We start from the raw sequence: 20,840 nt of genomic DNA, 5'->3' as shown, positions 1-20,840 counted from the left end.
TGGGCCTTAAAGACAACCCCAGAGGGCCTGCCTTTGTAGTTGTTAATAAGAACTGAAAAAAAAAGTTCTTAAACGATGTTTGCTGGTTTGGGCCGCCGCCGGGAACAACTCTGGTTGTCCATTCTAGATTAGATGTTCAGACAGCAAGCACAGTCCAGCCAGTTGGATTGCTTGGCGCCTAATCCACAGGGGCTGCAAGGCCCAGAGTCTGAGACGAGCAGTCACAGCTTTCGCACTCACCAAACTCCGCCCGGAGACAAAAAGGCCGTTTCCGGCTGGTCAGAGCTTGGCGCGGGGGAACTCCGCGGCGAAATCTAGAGCTCCTCCATGCGTACGTAGCCGGCGGGGGCCAGCGTCACGTGCCCAACGTGCGCTGATCTCGCGCCTGCGCGCTGCTGTCCTTTTCGCTCCGCTACCGGGCAAACTTGCCTTCTCGCTAGGTCGTCACTTCCGACGGACGCTTGGCGTCATTGGGATCGTCACTTCCTGCCAGTACCGGTGTGGACGGTGCGGGTCGTGGCTGCCGGTTCTCCGGTTTTCCCCCTCCCCTACTTTCCTCCCTCCCTCCCTTTCCCTCCCTTGGCGGCTGTCCGTCGCCCGTCGCAGACTCCCTGACCCATCCCCAACCCTTTCCTGACCTCGGTGCTACCCGATTGGCCTCTTTTTCTTGTTTCTTGGCCCAGCCCCAGCCCCCAGTGTCAGGGCGGGGGCCTTGAGCCAGAGGCTCTGCGGCAGAGGAAGGAAAAGACAAGACGACCCTCGTCTCCACAGCCGGATCGCTCGGTTCGCCGCCGCCATGGCAATGAGGCAGACGCCGCTCACCTGCTCGGGCCACACGCGGCCTGTGGTCGATTTGGCCTTCAGTGGCATCACGCCCTATGGCTATTTCTTAATCAGCGCTTGCAAAGGTGAGCAGGGTCCCTAACGACTAGGACTGGGCCGGAAGGTAGAGTGGCGGGTACTCCCCATTGCGGAAGGGGGGATCTCAGTCTTTGAGATTGGGGCCAACAGTGGTCTGATGGGGAAAACACTGTATTAGGGATTCCGCAGCTGGAGCCAAGGGAGGCTTTTCTGATTCTCTGACGGGGCTAAGTACTGCCCCCAACTTGGGCCTCTCATTTCGCTTTTATTGCTATTTCTGGAGAAGCGGGACTGTACACTTGCCTGACGCCTCTGTCATCATATACTGTAAATAATCTTTCAAGGATATGGGGAATAGAGAAAACAGGAGGCCAGGCGAGTAATAACTTTCCGTATTTTAGAGACTTGTCATTGCCTTTATTTTACTGGACATTCCTATGTAGTATTAGCCCCATTTTTCAGTTGGAAACTGAGGTTCAGGTTAAGAAGTTGGTCCAAAATAAGACTCAAATCTAGGTTATTTTGATGCAAATCAATATTCCCACCGAATTACAAATGCTTCAGCGAGAATGTCTGGCTTGTCTCTTCAGTTAATTTATTTCTGAACGTTTCTTAGTGACCCCAGTGAATGAGAATAGTTACACAACAAAAGCAGTTTAACACTTTGTTATTTGACACGATCACTTTATGTTTGAGTCTTAGATTTTAAGTAATTTGAACTTCTAAATCACACTTTTTAAATGTGTTTTAGACGGGAAACCTATGCTACGCCAGGGAGATACCGGAGACTGGATTGGAACATTTTTGGGTCATAAGGGTGCTGTTTGGGGCGCGACATTGAATAAGGATGCCACCAAAGCAGCTACAGCAGCTGCAGATTTCACTGCGTAAGTATAGCCAAATCGGCCAGTTTCGAAGATCTCCATGGATTGTGTTGTGAAGTACTCAAAACTTCAGCCTCAGTTATTCATAAAATTCTGACCCAAAGCCTACCATGTAGAGCACGTGATGTTTGATCTCACTAAAACTCTACTCTGGTCCTTTCTGCTTTTTTTTTTTCTCTTCAGTGGTTCTCATCAATTTTCAGAGACTTTAAATGACTTATTCTGTATGTCTGGATTGGGACCCAGGAATTTGCATTACTGACAAGCACTCTAGATAATGAATCTTGGTGGTTGTGCTTAAAAATGCTCAATGTAGGGCGCCTGGGTGGCTCAGTTGGTTAAGCGACTGCCTTCGGCTCAGGTCATGATCCTGGAGTCCTGGGATCGAGTCCCGCATCGGGCTCCCTGCTCGGCAGGGAGTCTGCTTCTCCCTCTGACCCTCCTCCCTCTCATGCTCTCTGTCTCTCATTCTCTCTGTCTCAAATAAATAAATAAAATCTTAAAAAAAAAAAAAAAATGCTCAACGTGTGCTTCCGGAGTGATATCACACACTTCTGTGGTGCCCTAGTGCTGATGGCCCAGATTTTTAGCCCTGTCTTACTCCGGTTTTGTTAACTGGCTTTACCCATATTTAAACTCAGTTACTCTTCATTTTTTAAGTTTTTTAAGTTGAAATTTAAATATTCTTGATTTTTTTCCTTATGTCTGCTTTGTTGATTCTACCAGCAGAATGTTCTCTGTTTTTTATGCCTCTGCCACTAGTACCTTTCCTGTCTTTTCATCTTCCGTAGTCTTCCTAAAAACAAATTTCATCGGGCGCCTGGGTGGCTCAGTTGGTTAAGTGACTGCCTTCGGCTCAGGTCATGATCCTGGAGTCCCGGGATCGAGTCCCGCATCCGGCTCCCTGCTCGGCAGGGAGTCTGCTTCTCCCTCTGACCCTCTCCCCTCTCGTGCTCTCTGTCTCTCATTCTCTCTCTCAAATAAATAAATAAAATCTTTAAAAAAAAACAAACAAACAAATTTCATCATGTCACTTCTCTAATGATCTTCCTGTCTTCCCTCTGCAGTTTCAGTGGTTCATGACCTCGAGTGAACCCAAAAATAACCTGGGAAACTTTAAAATATTCAGATGTATGTGTCTGACAAATTCTGATTTAACTGGTCTGGGGATGGAGTCCCCAACATCTGTTTTTTTCTTTTTTAAAGTTCTGGTTGATTCTGATATTAAGCCTTAGAATCACTGGCCTAAAGGTTAAATTTCACTTGTTGGCCAGTTTAAAATTTGGCCTCATCCTGGTTTATCAGTATTACCCGACACTGCACATCATATGCCCTACAATCTAGTTATACTAAACTTCTTGCCAGAATACACTTTACCTATTTTGGTTTTTGGCTTTTGCATATGTTAGAATGACTTGCAATGACCCACTTTCTCCTTCAGGGCACTTTCATATTTTACATAATCTTGGTATTCTAGCTCCTAATTGTGTTTATGACATAGCAGACCCTTAAATGTGTAAACTGATGAAGGCGACGTCAAGAGCTATTGCGTATGGTAGTAAACCTTGTTAGACTCAAGTCTGGAAAGTAAAGTAGTCTTGTTTCTCTTTCTCCTTTTTCTTTCTTCTACAGAGTTCCAAACTAGGAGCAGTTGTAAATGTGCTGCTCCTTTGTTTTAAGCAAATCAAATATACGAAGTTTATTATAAAAAATGAAGGCAGATTGATTGTGATGATGGATACATGACTCTTTGCATTTGTTGCAACATGTAAATTTCTATACCACAGAATGAATTTTACTGTATGTAAAATTAAAAAACAAGTTAAAAGTTTTTAAATAAGGAGAGGGTGATATGGTGCTTACCCGGTATTAAATTTGAGATGATGAGAGATCCGTAAAAAAAGTTATAAATGTCAGCAGCCTGAACTCTTTTCTGTGCCTTCAATGAACAGATTTCTAGTAGGTCTTTATGCATAGCCATTGTAAGGCTTTGTGCTGTGCCCTGTTTTGATTGTATGTAATACTGATAAAATAAAGAGCTGCTTGAATTTATATAAATCCTTTAATGTCAACAGCTTCAGGTCAAATGTTGCTTTAGATGTCAGCATGCTACTTGCAATGTGTCATTCTCCTTTGTTAATTTGGTAAAAGTGATTCTCAGATGGAAGGCTTACGGTAAAAGTGTTCATTCGTGTTCTGTGTTAAAACTTCTGGCACTTTTATAGTACTTACTTGATTTATGTGTTCTTGCTTCTTGAGGTCAGGTTATATTTTTTATATTCTCTGGCTTATTTAATACCTTATGTTTGTTGAGTAAATAACTAGAGGAAGTTTTCTAAAGTAGAGGGTAAAGAATGGGTGAATTACAGATCTTGGTTTTGATTCTGGAACACTTGTGTCTGATTGCCATGAGTTTAGCTTTTTTTTTTCCCCCTTCACTTCTCCAAAGTTTGTTTTTTGCTCAGTCTAGTAGGAACATTATCATTGGGAATGAATGTCATTGATTTTATAACAGAGGTAGAAATTGGGATTTTCAACTCTAGATTTCAGAGGTTTGGTAGGTGGATTTTAAAAAATGTCATTATTGAAACTAGGTCCCAGTCTGCTGTGGTAAGTTAATAGTTAATAAAGTGGTATTTTAAATTAAACATAATTAAGTTTTAAATGTAACAAGATGTTAGAGACTATAAACAGCATTAAAAAAAGACAGATTTTTGAATTGCAATTCTGAAAGGATAAGTTTTTGTTAACCTAAATTCTGGGCCCTGTCCGTCATTGTTAATTATGTGAGTAAAACGCTCTGTCACCTTCTGCCTGATGGTCTTGCCCTGATCTTTAAGAGACTTGTGCGAAAGCTTGTTGGGAAGGATGCCTGTCTCTGTAAAATCTGTGAAGACTCTCGGTTTGTACAGTTGATCGAATGATGATACCAGTTCTCTGGAAGATAAAGAAGTAGACAGAAATTACTGCATGTGATAACGGCCTCTGAAATGGAGAGAAAAAAAAGGCGTGAAAAAATATGGCACTTTAAATACTTAATATATTGAGTCTTGGAAAGAATAGTCAGGATTGTATCTTGCTGCCAGAGGGACAGTTATCTTTATTTAGGTCACTTACAGAGCATTCATAGCCCAAGTCCCACATTCCAGGGCATGTCTCTGGATAGGTATTCAGTGTTGTTTTTATGCTTAACATTTCAAGTCTCCAGTGTCTGTGTTTACAAATAGCATTAGAAGCGTGAGCTCTGGAGCCTGATTCTGCATCCGAATCCTGTGACCTTGGGAATTTATTTAACCTCTTTTTCTCAGTGTCATCATCTGTAAAGATGAGAATAGAAATAGCACTTATCTCAAATGTCAGTTGTGAATATTAAATGAGTTAAAATGTTTCTAATATTGAGAACATTGCTTAAAACCTAATGAGTATGTTTACGTGTGTAAGGTCACAGTGATAGCTCCCATTCCGCTAGACCAAATTCGTATTTGTCATTTTGGAACTTCTGAGGCTAAGGCCATGAAACTTTCTGGTTTTGTGCAAAGAAAGTTCTTAAATATTAAGAAGAAATGCTTCCCCTGCCCCCCCCCCCCATTCCCACTATATCATGGCAAGAAAGATGAATGCATTCACTTTGGTTAGGCCTGAGTCCATGTGCTAGCTATGCTTTGTGTTTCCAGTTTGATCATGGGTTGCTTCTTAAAAGTTCGGCTTTGGTATCCTAAGATGGGTGTAAGACCACATGGTTATTGGGAGGATTTGAGAGATCTTTTTCCACTTATATCCTTGGAGTCTAGCATAGCGTCTTTTGCGTAGTAGCTGCTCAATAAATAGTAGCTGAGTCTTACTCCTAGTTTGTTCAGTGTCTGTCTTTGAAGAGTGGGAGTGTTATGTATATTCTCTTTTAATGATTTGTATGGAGCTTGCTGTTACGGAGCTTGAACCAGCTAAAGAATAGCTTCCCCAACTTAACCTGATTAATCATAGTTGGTATAAATCATTTTTAGGAACTTCTCCCCACCTCCCCCATTCTTATGTTTCTCAGAAAATTCATTAATGTCATGTTTATGTAGAAGAAAATTTGGTTCTTTTGGAGCAGAGTTGGTCTGTGGGTCATTTGGGAATGTTATCTTGAGGTAATTCGGGCAGTTGTGTCAGGTGATGAGGACACTATTCCCTGAAACCCCCTCCTCTTATTATCTTTTAATTCATGAAGCTAATATAAGCTTTACTTCCCATGATCCTCTTAGCATCTCCACTTTCCTCTTGTTAAAATCATCTGGAGAGAGTGCCAAAAGTGGAGAAGATAATTGTGCTCTGTTCCAGAGGATGATTAAATAGATCTGGAGTTGGGCCCTGAAGTCTATAGATAACCAAAGTGTATGATCACTTTTCTCTCTTGTAAAAGACCATGGGAAGATCAGTTTTCCTCTGAATAAGGTTGTTGATAAATTGAGGGTGGTATTACCTCCTTTTTGATGACTTAGTCAGCATGTTAAGATAGCTAGGCAATGTTTTTCGCCCAGAAAAGCTTAATTTTTTATTAAGGCTTTAAAAAAGGTAAGTTAAGTAAGTAAATAAATTAATTAAAACGGGGGGAGGGCGTCTGGGTGGCTCAGTCGTTAGGCGTCTGCCTTCGGCTCGGGTCATGGTCTCAGGGTCCTGGGATCGAGAGCCCTGCATTGGGCTCCCTGCTTGGCGGGAAGCCTGCTTCTCCCTCTCCCACTACCCCTGCTTGTGTTCCCTCTCTCGCTGTCTCTCTCTGTGTCAAATAAATAAATAAAATCTTAAAAAGAAATAAAATAAAAATAAAAAAGTTAAGCATCTCCTCTTTTGAGACTTGTGGTAGGTCTGTTCTCAGGATATGAAAAGTATTGAACAGACAGCATTAATATAGGCACGAAACAGGGGATATAAGGGGGGGGGTCAGTAGTTTAGGGAGGTGACAAGTACTTCTAGAGTTGTGCAGGAAATAAATGCTTCAGGGTTCGCTGAGGAAAGGATACTGTTAATGATGCTTCATTGCCCTGATTTGAGCCTGCAGCCAGCTACGTAATACCACTTTCATGCCTGGAGATTGAAAAATACATTAGAAAACATTTAGGTTATTCCAGAATATTTTTAGGGCTGTAAGCCCTTTTTAGGACTCTTAACTGTGAATAATGAAATAGGCCAAAGTCAGTACAGGTGATTAGAGCATGCTCTGTCAGAGAGTGTCATCTTCAATTTTAGTGGTGTTTCTAAATAGGAGGGGAAAGACTATAGATCTCTTGGCCCTACTTTGATCATGCTCTCCCCCCCAACCCCCGCTTATTGTTCCCTTTATTTTTAAAAATAAATGTCAATTATATTAAAATGAAAATCTTTATGGAGCATAGCTTGTTCACTCTTAACAGTTCTTTTCCCAGTAAGCAAAGTTTTCTTGTTTATTTTTCAATGACCTCTTCTGTTATAAAGTGAACTTTTTTTCCCCTTCTTTAATCTTTTTTATTGAGAGAACCTCTTACAGTATTTTTCTAATGTATTATTTGACCATTAACCCCTAATGTAATGCATACATATATGTGTATAGACACACAACCACACATATATTTTGGGTTGGGGGGGTCAGAGAAATGGTTGAGAGGTTAAAAATCCTGTGTTAACATTATATAATCAAAGGTTGGGATATTTTGGGGGGAAGTTAATTGGATTAGAATTTGAGAATTTTAAGAGTCAACTTTGAGGAAGACATGGGGAGAATATTCTCTTCTTTACTGTCTTGATTTAAAATTTTATGTAACCTGTATCAGGGCCTTTCATTCTGTAAATTCTTTTTAGGATTTCTTTTTTTGTTGTTGTTTTGTTTTGCATGTACATGAGAATAGAGAAACAAACTGGAAAGATGAAACTTAAAATTAGTTAAAATGTCTTACAGTCTTGTTAAAAGGATATTATGGCTGTAGGCTAAAAGTAAGGATGGGCTGGTTCATTGATCTCATTTACTTAAATTTGTAGATCTTTTCCATTGTCAAAATTAGATTGGTTATATGGCTTCTACGGGGATAAATTTCTTTTCTAAATTTTAGAATCATTAAAATATTTAATCAAATGAATCTTAACAGTGAGGGATATTAGAGAGAATGGGAGACTTATAATTCATTTATATAACATTTTGCATACCTAACTTATTTGGTTATCATCAGAATTACCATTATATTTATCTTTTAATTTTACTCTTTACTTTTAGCAAAGTGTGGGATGCTGTCTCAGGAGATGAATTGATGACCCTGGCTCATAAACACATTGTCAAGACTGTGGATTTTACGCAGGTATCAGAAAATGGAATATATTTTAGGGAGTTAAATTGCTGTTATTATAGGATGTAATAATGGTCGTGTATTTGATTGGTTTGTATATTCTATATTTGTTTGGGGGTGATATTAGGTGTATATTGGCTTATATATGGTTTAATTACAGATTAAGCATACAAATTTAGTTACTTGGTTAATCCTAAAATACCATGGAACTCTTGGATCAGTTCTCCATCAGTAGCAACAAACATCTAAAACATGCAAATAATGTTTCCTCACTACTTTCAGAAGAGAGAGGATAAATTTGAGATCATTAAAGAGGTGTTACTTAGGAGGGAGAGGATCAGGGCAGCTGGAGAATATTCTTGTGGTAGGTGGCATAATACATTTGAACGGTAGAGCTTAAAGGGTTTTGGCAGTTATGAGAAGGATAAATGTTCTCTAGTATCGTCTCAGAAGTAATTGGCATGTGTTGCATTTCTTTGTGATGTCTGCAAACTTTATTTGGATTTTAATTGGTGTTGAAGAAGTTTCAAAGAGATAGTAGCTATTAAAATGGCTCCTCCGTAAACAGTTTGCTTGTGTGTATTTTCAGGATAGTAATTACTTGTTAACCGGGGGACAGGATAAACTGTTACGCATATATGATTTGAACAAGCCTGAAGCAGGTAAGTGTAATTTATATGTGTTTGTATTATATTTTCTTTTAATTTAAGTAAGTTTTCTTGATTAAAGGAATCATGTTCAGTACTCAAATTTGAAATTAAAGATAGTCACGAAGAGAAAAATGAAAACAATTCATCATCCAGTATTAATCACTATTAGTATTTTTTAATTTTTGGTTCATAGTCTTCCAGTCTTTTTTTTTTTTTTTTTTAAAGATTTTATTTATTGACAGAGAGCACAAGCAGAGGGAGAGAGAGGGAGAAGCAGGCTCCCTGCTGAGCAAGGAGCCCGATGTGGGACTGGATCCCAGGACCCTGGGATCATGACCTGGGCCGAAGGCAGCTGCTTAACTGACTGAGCCAACCAGGCGTCCCTTCCAGTCTTTTTTCTATGCAGATATCTTTTTTTAATGTTCCTACATTGTGCTTACATAGTTTTCTTAAAAATTAAAAATTCATCTTGCCAAATTTTTATCATTTAAGTTTAAAAAGGTACATAGCAGTGTTACTACTTTTTGGTAAGAAAGAATGGTTGTCTAGAAGGTGAGAAGTGAGAATTTTAGTGTGTGCATATTTTGTTCAGATTTTTGAACCATATGAATATATTAGCTAATCAGAAGAATTTTTTAAACTTAAAAAATTACAATTTTTTCATGTATTTAAATATTCTCTCTACTGTTTTTAATGACTATTGTTTTTTATGCTATGAATAAGTCGATTAACCAGTCTCTTACTGTGGCCCATTTGGGCTATTTACAAATTTTAAATGTAAGTGGTGTTACGCTTAACATCATTATAGCTGCAGATATTTCCACAATTACTTCTATAGAATAACTACACAGAAATAGAATTGTTGGGACAAAAAGGGAGGTACACTTGGAAGCCATTGGTAGGTATTACCAAAGTGTGCTCCACCAAAGTATAAAAATATATATCTATAGCTAATCTCTTCTGGCAAACACTGATAACTTTGTCCTTTCCAATTGAATAGAAGAAAAATGATTCTGTGATATTGTGAGCTTGAAAAAAATTATTCACGAGATTAAAATACTGTTGAATACCATTTTAATGTGTTCTTTGTGAATAATAGTCTGTTCATGCCCTTTGCCAATTTATTTGTTGTGATGTTCATCTTCTTACTGGTTTTAAGGTTCTTTATTATATTTTGATTTGTCATTTGCTTTTAAATTTTGTTAATAAGGTTTATGGTATACACATTGTAAAGTTTTTGGTGGTGAAATTTATTTCCTTTATGAATTCTCTTACTGCACGGAAGTCATAAAAGATGCCTTTTTTCCCTGATCCAGATATTCATCTCTTTTGTAGTATCTTAATGCTTTTCTAGTCACATAATACATAATATATATTTCAAAAGCTACCAGATTATAATGAACAGGATTTTGTTTTATTTATTTTATAGTCTTATGTATTGTATCGTGGGTATTATTCATTAATTTATGAATTTCAGAAGTTTGTAGGAAAGTCAAAGCTACATTGGATATTAAGCAGTTATTCTCAAGATAGTCTTTCCTAAAAGCATTTCTAAGGTGAGCAAACAGACTACATTTATAGATTCTTCTTCATTGGCATCTGGAGGTATTTCTCTTCATTCTCTTTTATAACTTTACGCCAAAACATAGCAAAGTACTCGGACCTCAGTCAGTGTGCGTTTCTGACTTAGCAAATTAGTTCAGGCCTTAGGCCCTTCTCAAAGCTGCTTTTTGAAAGTGGTTCTTCTGCTGTACTGGCAATAGAAATAATAGCAGTTAACTACTTTTACTGTATGTCAAACTCCAGGTTAGAAACCTTAGGTGTATATTCTCATTTGATCCTCATACTCCAACTGTGAGGTGTAGTAACTGTTGTTATTCCATTTTACAGAAGAAAAAATGAAAGGGCTAAGTAACCTTTACTTCAGCAGGTTAAGTAACTTGCCCAAAATCAAAGTAGGGTTGGATGGCTTTGCCTCCAGCATCTGCTTTTGCCCAAAGATAACACTGAGCAGTTGTTCTTTTTTTTTTAATCTTTTGAAGGGAAAGTCTCCAACAGAGATAGGTTCCTGGTGGTGGTTTTGTTTTGTTTTGGTTTTTGAAGCTTTGATCTCATTGTAGAAATATTCTTGGGAATTACTGCATTGTTCTTTACTCTCTTTTTCTCCTGTCAGCCTGCTTCCCTCTTTTTTCCTGTTTCTACCAACAGTGGCTTGGACGAGGGTCCCAGTGTTAGTGGTAATGTTGGATTAGCTTTTTTTTATTTCATTGTGCTACAGTAATGCTTTTGAAAGCAGAAACATAGCCTGGAGGGAGTGGTGTATTCACTCCCAGATACATATAGCAGCATTGTTCTTGGGTTCTTTGTCATGCAGATAAATTTTTGTTCCAGTGTAGAAAAACCACATGTATTCTGTGGAAACAGTAAGTTTGCATTGTGTTGGGCTTTGAAAAGTTGCAGTTTAATTTGAAGTGTACTTCTTTTCTTTTTACATATTTAATTGTTCCAGTATTGCTCAGTTTAAAAAAGCAAATATTAACAAATGTAATTTAAATTGTTTCATTTTAAGAACCTAAGGAAATCAGTGGTCACACCTCTGGTATTAAAAAAGCTCTGTGGTGCAGTGAGGATAAACAGATTCTTTCAGCTGATGATAAAACTGTCCGGTAAGTAATTTTTCTTTAGTGATTTAAAGTTGAAAAATATTTGACCTTAGTGATTATATTTTAAATATTTCTCATAACTGTATGTATGAAGGATTATCTCTAAACATTGAAACTTAAGCTGCACATAGATCACATTTTTCTGGAGCTGTCCATACTGTTATAAACCTAGAGCAGAATCCACAAGACACTTAATTAAAATTACTGACATCTTTATAAGCCTGTGCTCTTAATCTGATTCAGTGGACAAGCTGGCTATGGGGGGGTCCATGAAACTCCTGGTATCGTATACATAATTTTGTGTGCTGATACCTGATGTTTTTTCCTGTGGAAATATATATAGCTATCATCACATTCACAGAGTGTAAGAACTGTTCTTTAGAGTGATGCTAAAATTGGTAAGATTAGGACTTACATGTCTTATAGCATAGTTTGCTAAGGGAGGTATATTTAAGTATTAAAGTTGACTTCACCAACAAGATACCAAGTAATGTAACATTGTATAGAAATCCCAAATTTCTCTGTATCATCTATAACTTATGAATTAGAATATAGGAGATTTTACTACAACTGTGATTATTCTTCCTTGGTTAATCTGTAGATATAATTGGGAATTAAGCTTTTTCTTAAGTGAGTAAATGCCACCATATTTTCCTCTTCCTTTTTTGCAGCCTTTGGGATCATGCTACCATGACAGAAGTGAAATCTCTAAATTTTAATATGTCTGTTAGCAGTATGGAATATATTCCTGAGGGAGAGATCTTGGTAATAACCTATGGACGATCTATTGCTTTTCATAGTGCAGTAAGGTATGTCCAAGGAATACCTTCTTTTTTTTTTTTTTGGTATCTTAAAAATTGGAAGGCACATGTGAAAGGTATTTAACTCTTTTAACAAGGCAAATCTTGGCCTATACTATATAATATGGGGAAAAGTTTCCATGCCATTATTAATATGTATTTTAAGAATTTGATATACTGAGGAATTAATCCAATTAATTTCCAATATTTAGGGGACATTGGTAAAATTTAGTAACTTCTAAATTTTTTCTTTTTTTAAATTATATTTTTCTTAAAAGGATTGCTAGACTGGTGTTAAAATTAATGTTCATTACTGTAAAAAGCCACTGTCATCTTGATTCTCTTATTAATTTTCCTTTTACAATTTTAGAGAAATAGTGATTTTTTTCTTCTATTCTGAAGTTTGTGTAGATCTAATGATGTTTTTTAAAAACAGATTTAATTTTTTTGTGACTATAAGTGTAGTTAAATGCCCTTGTTGAAAATTTGGAAAAGATAATTTTAAAAAATTTGCCCACTGTTCTTCAACCATAGATGCCAGACTTAATGGTAGTTGTATTTTCCGTTAGTCTTTTTTTCTTTGTTACACATGTATAACATTATATGTGTGTGTTTGTGTGGGTATTTTCTTTTTAGTTACTAGGGCCCTATGAGTGTAATTTTGATTTTTTATTTTAAACTATTCTTAGCTATTAAAAACTGTTTGAAAATATTTTTGCTAGGTGTATTGATAGGTTTTACTAAATTATGTATCAGTTTCTCTGAAAAGAGCTGATGTCCAAACTCATTGATGTTCATGTGGAGGTGTTCATGTGCATTGATTCTTATTATAGCTGTAGTTCCAAATTTGGTTATTCTTTCAAAAGCTTGATAGTAAAAACGGAACCATCTTTAGCAGTTTTTATATTTTTGTAGTATTGAAGGTTTTGTTGCAGAAGCTTATAAATTCTCAGCAATTGAGAATAATGTATAAATAATCCATTATGTTAATTACTTATTATAAAACATTTTCTGTTCTCAGAGATGCGTGGTTGTCATGGAAAAATCAAACAATACAGAATTAAATTTCTTTCAATGCAAAAATCCAAATATATCAGCCATACTATTGTTAATTAGCTAGCACAGTCATTTCCAGGAAAGCACTCACTGCACAAAGTGTCTTTGTATTCCTGGAATGAACTCCACTTGGCATAGTATCCTTCTGGACTTTTTTTGCTAATATTATTTAGAAGGCTTTTTTTTTTTTTTTAACATCACTATTTATGTTTGACTAAATGAAGATATAATCATTTCTTGGGTTTCAGAAATTAGGAACAGTTTAAAAGTAATTGTTTCCTGGTATTGTTTATGTAGTCAAAATTTATAAATATTACTTAAACTATTTTCCAGTTTGGACCCAATTAAGTCCTTTGAAGCTCCTGCAACCATCAATTCTGCATCTCTTCATCCTGAGAAAGAATTTCTTGTTGCAGGTGGTGAAGACTTTAAACTTTATAAGTATGATTATAATAGTGGAGAAGAATTAGGTGAGTTGCTCTCTTTTTCCTCCCTTAAAATGATACGGTTACATTTATCAAATGGTTTTCAGTAATTAACACCTCAGTTAGCAAATTTTTCAGCTAACTAAAGCTTGTTATTTCCAAGTGAAAAAAGTAAAGGATTTTTTTCCACTTTTGGTAGAAGTATTTACAGTGGTGTAAATAAAGCATGCCAGACTCTCAATTTTACCTTTTCCTTTTAACTTAAGTTCATTGTATTCTGGTAGTCTATACAATAGGGCAGTATATTTATTGGGGGTAGGAGGAGGCAGTCGTACATCAAAATCATGTTAAATAGATGTAAGGGTATTTGTTTTTTCTGAAGTATAGTGCTGGTATGTAGTCCCATCTACCTGGCTCCCCCTATTGCCAATGTAAGAATCTCTAAGCTCTGTTGAGAATAGTGTGGGCGAAAAACAGCTATGGTGTATTACAGGGATACCTTAGGCATCTGAATTGGAGGGGATTTTTGTTTGTTTGGATTTTTTTGGAGTCTGACTTTTGCTTCCACTTTCATAATAGTCCTTCATAAAGGCAGAGGAAGGGCATTAAGATTAATTTGAAGTTAATGTACATCTAATTTTACATTTATCTGATTGAGTAGGTATGTCATAATCATGGTTCTCAGTATCTACTTTTAGCCTTCACAAAATTTGCTTTTTGAACTAGTATATTTAGTTTTTATAATTTCTTTTTCTGTAAGCTGCTACTTTGTCTAGCTGTCCTGCTTTACCACCCAATGAAATTAAGCTTGTTAGAATTATGCACAAAGAACAAAAGACAGCCTTATGTTTTGTTTTTTTTTGGGAAAACTAATGGATTTGGGTTGGACTAGTGGAAGTTTGGTGAATGGACCATATAGAATCTATTATAATTGCTTATGGTTCACCCTTTATTATTTGAATATGTGACTTTTAAATCAGAGATCCATTTTTATTATTTAATGTCAGTTTTCAAAGTTTCAGAATGTTGTGGTCACGTTTTTTATTCTTTTTGAAAAAGAGGTAAATTATTTGCCTGAGATCTGTGGTCACAGTTAGTGAACACCAGACCTTGGACCCAGCTTATTCTCATTCCAAACCTCTCATATTCTTTCTACTCTCATGAAAATTTTTACTGTCATGATAATACTCTCTTGATTCTCTCTGGTTGGACAGAGATGGGGAAAGATGAGGGTCCTTGAGTTGAATGGACCTGAAAACAGAATAAAGCATTGGTCTAGTAAATAGTAAAGACTTGGAAAACACAAAGGTGATGAGGCATTAGAAAATAGAAGAGGAAAGTTCATAAATAAGGATATGACTTAAACAGAACAATACTACTACTTATCTGTACATTTTCTCATTAAATTCCCCAGACTAAAATATTTAAGGATTGGCATTGATCTTGAATCTTCATGTTCTGTGTGACAGAATGACTAGTAGACTCTAGTCTGGTAGGAAATTAAGAGGCAGTGTGTGTAAAAGAGCTCCATCTGGTGGCTCTCTGTGGTCATAATAAGAATTGGTTCCCTGGTAAATAGGCAGTGAGTTTAGGATGTGGAAATTGGGATCAAACTGACAGACTTTAGATCTGCTTTCTGTAAAACTTACTCCCTTCCTTTACCCTTTTTTGGGACATGAAGCCTTATATATATATATAAATTTTTTTTTTTTTTTAAGAGGGACAGTATGACACCATAATGTGTGCTAGAATTGGAAGGGGGTAATTTTACAGAGAAATGGTAGACATTATATACCACTTTGTGATAAGAATCCCTTTATTTTTAATGAAGTTTAGTTCTTTGAATTTGCACTTAGGATTTTCACATCTTCCCAATAATACAGACAGTATTTTCCTTAGTGTATCAATACTTAACCAACATTTAAGTATTAAATTATCTAATAGCCCTTCTCTTTTTCAGAATCCTACAAAGGACACTTTGGTCCTATTCACTGTGTGAGATTTAGTCCTGATGGAGAACTCTATGCCAGTGGTTCTGAAGATGGAACATTGAGACTATGGCAAACTGTGGTAGGAAAAACATACGGCCTTTGGAAATGTGTACTTCCTGGTAAGCATCTGTATTCAAAGTTAATCAAGTTAAGGGGGGGTGCTATAGATTTTAACTTATTTGATATAGTTTAAGCAGAGAAGCCCATAATTATAAATTGGCTACTGTGTTATTTTATTTGGTTGAATTTTTTTGTTGTGTTTTCTATTCTTCGTGTGTGTGTGTGTGTGTGTGTGTGTGTTTTCTATTCCTGAATTTTTTTACACCAGATCATTTGGTGAATGACATGGACCTATTTCAAAATTTGCTAGAGGGCGATATGAAGAATTTCTAAGTAAATGTATTTAATCTCTGGTATTACTCACTGATTCTTATTAATAAGGTAGACATGTTTTTAATAAAAATACTTAGTTATTGATCCCAAAGTAGTTGTGGTATGAACTTAAAAGTGAACTTTGATGGAAAGACATACTATTTTAGAATCACAGTTATTAAAAAAGGGGAGGTTCCTATTAGGTTTTGTAGCTCATTGCTTAGAATAGTGTTGGTGTACTCTTCTTACTTATTAAATACTGGAGGTTGCTGGTAATACTGTAATTCACATAATCATGATTGCTTTTCTTTTCATAGAAGAAGATAGTGGTGAGCTGGCAAAGCCAAAGATCAGTTTTCCAGAGACAACAGAAGAGGAGCTAGGTAAATACTAATGAATTAACTTTTGTAGAGTCCTGGGGGATTTAAAATTGAAGTGTTAGGTGAGTTTTACTCGTTGACAAAGGAAATTTATTAAATATGAACATACTTAAATAATGGAAAGTTTATGTATATGTATTTTTATATACATATGTATTTTTATATACATGTTTATAAAATATTTTAAGTATCTACTGCATAGTACAGTCACGGCGATGTAGTGTGGATCTGAGGTGGTTACTCTTGTAGTCCTTGGAGTCTAACTTGAGGCAGTTGCTAAAATAAAAAAACAAATTGTCACAGTTATATTTGTTATTTAACATTTATTAAGCGCTTACTATGTACCAAGTGCTGTTTCCCAAATCTAGAATTACAGATTGTAAGATGCACTGATCATATAATATTGTTTGAAACTTGAATAAATAAAGGAGGGGGCCAGATCTTTCAAGATAAGACTTTAATTCAGTGCTTACTAGATAGTTGGAATCACTGAAAGCTTAGCCTAGAAGAGGGGACCCTGGGAAGTTCAGTTATGGTATAAAAGAGTTTGATGGGTGAAATATAGGAACTATTTTTTCATTGCATTTTCAGTGCCATGAGTCTAGTCATGAGTGGTATGTGCCCTTGTTCTCTTTTGCCTCCCCTCACCAGCACACTGAAAAAATCTTTTTATGCCTTCGTTACACAGAAATTTTCTTTATTAAGTTGACTAATGTGGGGTTTTTTTAATTGTTATTTTTTCATTACAGAAGAAATTGCCTCAGAGAATTCAGATTCCATCTATAGTTCAACTCCTGAAGTGAAGGCCTGAGCATTGGGCATATGCCACAGATAATGTACAAGTTATGGACTAAAACAAGCAAGCAGAGAAAACATCAGCCTCCCAGAGTTACTCTCTGCTTAAGGCAAACATGAGCAGTAAATAATGGGGAATGTGAATTAGCTCCAGTGCTGGAACTAACTTGGTGTAACCTGTACGTGAAAAGGCAAGAGTATCAGATGAAGGCAGGTGGAATTAGGCTCTTGTGGTATGATGGCCTGTTGTCTTTTTAATGAATATGTGCAAGCCAACATCCAATTTCTCTTATTACAATTAGATTTCTTGTAGCTGTTTATGTTATTATGGAGAAGAAAAATATATTGGCCTATTTTTCTGACTTTTCCCTTAAAGCAGAAAGCCTTTTTTTTTTTTTTTTTTTTTTGCTTTAGTTGTAAAGAAGAGGGAATACATGATAAAGTAATTGGTTTGATTTCTCTTTCATTGTACATTGCTTCTGAATATCTAATTGTTTTAGTTGTCTAAATAAAATGCCTCTAAACAAAACAGTGTTTGTTTCCTGGGAAAACTATAGATTTGAGTTTATAAATGGAAATTGCCAAAAGTTTTTCTACATTATAACTATATCAAAAGACAATATGGTTAAACAATCTTTAGTAAACATATTGTTTCCTAATTTTGAAATTCAGTTACTTGTACTGGATTTTTAAAATTTCCATGTTTTTCGCTGGGTTTGCATTTACCTTCCTCTTGCATTGGATAGAAATGCTTGACCTGCTTTTTAAAAAAATTTCAGAGTAATGACTTACTTAAATGACACATGCTAGTTATAAGAAAAAAAAAAGGTGAGTCAGGATTGGCAGAAAGCAGGAAAATCGCTTGAAATCGCACCATCCCCCAAATCTGTTAAAATTCAGTGGCATTAATGGCATTTTTGTGTATCTGTATGTGTGTATGCAGATAGAAAAAAGTGGGATAATTGTAGATCTGCAATGTTTATTTTACTTTATCCTTTAAGCGCAGATGGCATTCAAAAAACCTTTTTACCAACCTTCTGATAAAATGGGTCAACTGGGTTTACACTTGTACTTATTTTTTAAAATAGGAGTATATTAAACTAGTGACAGAAATACTTTAGACGAATGAATAACATCTCTTGTCAAATTGCTTTTTGTCTCCTTATTCATCTTGTGAATGACCCTTGATAACTTTTTTTTTACAAGAAATAACCAAGCAAAGAGTAAGTTTCCAGGGATTTGTGGTAATCTTAAGAAAGCACTATTGGCTGTGACAGCCTCTGAAGGCCAAGAGAGGTATGTCATGGGGATAGATAGCCACTGACCAGCCACACACGGTCTCATAGGATGGTAGTTTTGTGTCCTCTTGCCACATGCCTGGTCCTCTGCTTTGCTGTAGCAATATTGTCTGTATCATGGGCTGCTTAGAGTCTAGTCAGAATCTGACTTACCTTAAAGTTGAGATTTATATGCGCCAGAATGGAATCATGAAATTGCTGGATATTTATGAAATTTATGATTCAAGGGGATTTCGTCTACTTAGGTTTTATAAAAATCTAAAGACCATACACAGATACATGCTTACACATCACTGGGTGGTAGATAGCTTAGAATCTATGAAAGTTGTTTTGAGTTAAGTTTGTAAGTTGGAGAATTTCAGGCCATGAAGTTCTGTCATACCACGCCTTGTATTTATTTTGTGACTAGAATGTTCATGTTGGTCACATCTCTGGGTTGATACAAACTGTCAAGTTCTTAAGCTTTTAGCCCATTTTTAGATACTGGTTACTCAGGTAAGTCATATCAATTTTCAGCTTTTGCCAGATTAATAGAGTTGTTTTTGAACATTAGCTACTTCTGTTCTTGTTTTTTTTTCTTAAGATTTTTTTTTTTTTTTATTCATAAGTAATCTCTGTATCCAATGTGGGGCTCAAACCTACAACCCTGAAATCAAGAGTCACATGCTCCATGGACTGAGCCAGCCAGGCACCCTGCTGCTTTTGTTTTTAATAACAGGGCATGTTTTCAGAGATTAAGCAAACTCTGAACTAAGTGCAGAGCCCAATGCACGGGGCTCAATCCCATGACCCTGAGATCGTGACCTGAGCCGAAACCATGAGTCAGATGCTTAACTGAATGTGCCACTTCAGGTACCCCTACTATTTGGCTCTTAAGGCTAACCTTGTTTTTCTTCGTAATCATATATACTGGGTATAGACCACCTAGGAGACTATGGAAACAACCAGTTTGGTATCCTTTGTGTATTGATTTTCTATTGCTGCTGTAACAGATTATCACAAATTTGTCTTACAATTAAGGAGGTCCAAAATGAGTCTCACTAATCTAAAAATCAGGATGTTGACAGGGTTGCATTTCTTCAGGAGAGCCTCTGGTTCCTTGCATTGTTTTGCTTCTAAAAGCTGACATTCCTTGGCTTATGGTCTCTTCCTCTGTCTTCAAAGCCAGCAGCTTAGTATCTTCAAATCTTGGACCCTCCTGCCACCCTCCTTCACTAAAAAAAAAAAAAAAAAAAAAAAAAAAGCCATGTGTGACTACATTGGACCTACCTGGAATAATTTCCCCAGTTCAAGATTCTTAATGACATCTACAAACTCTTTTTGCCATATAAGGTCATATTTGTAGGTTCTAGGAATTAGGACATGGACATCTTTGTGTGTGTGTGTGTATGTGCGTGGGACCTGGACATCTTTTGGACGCTATTAGTCTGCCTATCACACTATGTAATGGTAGAATCTTCTAGTAGAATTAACTTTAGCAAAAAGGTCAAGTACATATCTAAGTTGCACTTGTCAAAGTCTCCAGTGTTCTTCATGTTTCTAACCTATCACTTTTCTGTTCTTGTTTTACTAAACCTTCAGCAGCAATCAATAGTTGTCTGCTTTTTTTTTTAAAGATTTTATTTGAGAGAGAGAGACAGCACAGGCCAGGGAGAGAGGCAGAGGGAGAATGAGACTCCCGGCTGAGCAGGGAGCCCGATGCGGGGCTCGATTCCAGGACCCCGGGATCATGACCTGAACCGAAGGCAGATGCTTAACCAACTGAGCCACCCCACCCAGGCGCGCCTGACTTGTTTTTGAAATACATTTTTTTCATTGCTATGAAACCACACTCTTGGTTTTCCTTATACTTTTCTGACTGCTATATTTGCCAATTCTTCCTTTTCCGCTGGGCTGTACTTCCTAGTTCCATTTCTCCAAAGGAATAAAAACCACATCTATTATTATGACATTCAGTATTTTCTGATACCTTCTAAATTTGTATATCCAGTCTGTCTCCCTGAGCACCACGGTTTAATGGCATAGTTGAGTGTTGCCCCTTAACCTTTATAAGTATCTCCGACTTACTTAAGACAAATCTTAATTTTTCAACGAAACTGATTTCTTTCTCAACTTATTATTTATTCCAGTAACCAGCACTACCTATTACTTGTTTAAACTAAAAGAGAAGTCCTTGGGGCACCTGGGTGGCTCAGTCAGTTAAGCGGCCGACTCTTGGTTTTGGCTCAGGTCATGATCGCAGTGTCCTGGGATTGAGCCCGAGTCAGGTTCTGTGCTCAGCACGGAGTCTGCTTGAGATTCTCTCTCTCTGCCCCTCTCTTGCTCATGCTGTCTCTCGCTCTCTTGCTCTCTCCCTCTCTCTAGAATAAATA

At 36.7% G+C, this 20,840-nt stretch overlaps 1 protein-coding gene across 1 annotated transcript; it reads left to right on the top strand.

Moving 5' to 3' along the window:
- Positions 1-476: 476 nt before the first annotated feature.
- LOC110580866 (serine/threonine kinase receptor associated protein) lies at positions 477-17,711 on the top strand. Its single transcript, XM_021690539.1, has 10 exons — positions 477-908; positions 1,613-1,748; positions 7,969-8,050; positions 8,628-8,700; positions 11,258-11,354; positions 12,023-12,160; positions 13,541-13,677; positions 15,593-15,742; positions 16,313-16,378; positions 17,125-17,711. Exons 1-10 carry the CDS (start codon positions 797-799, stop codon positions 17,184-17,186), a joined length of 1,053 nt encoding a protein of 350 aa, XP_021546214.1. The 5' UTR covers positions 477-796; the 3' UTR covers positions 17,187-17,711.
- The last annotated feature ends 3,129 nt before the right edge of the window (positions 17,712-20,840 follow it).

This window comes from Neomonachus schauinslandi, chromosome 5 (genome assembly GCF_002201575.2).
Source record: "Neomonachus schauinslandi chromosome 5, ASM220157v2, whole genome shotgun sequence".
In the NCBI taxonomy this organism is placed as follows: domain Eukaryota; kingdom Metazoa; phylum Chordata; class Mammalia; order Carnivora; family Phocidae; genus Neomonachus; species Neomonachus schauinslandi.
Note: the sequence above shows the minus strand (reverse complement) of the source record. Positions and strands in the feature narration are given on the sequence as shown.

Bases quoted from the DNA above. Each gene is read 5' to 3' on its own strand.
- LOC110580866 (XM_021690539.1), top strand. From the start codon at position 797: ATGGCAATGAGGCAGACGCCGCTCACCTGCTCGGGCCACACGCGGCCT. The intron at 909-1,612 runs GTGAGCAGGGTC...AATGTGTTTTAG, and splicing joins CTTAATCAGCGCTTGCAAAG to ACGGGAAACCTATGCTACGC. The intron at 11,355-12,022 runs GTAAGTAATTTT...CCTTTTTTGCAG, and splicing joins GCTGATGATAAAACTGTCCG to CCTTTGGGATCATGCTACCA.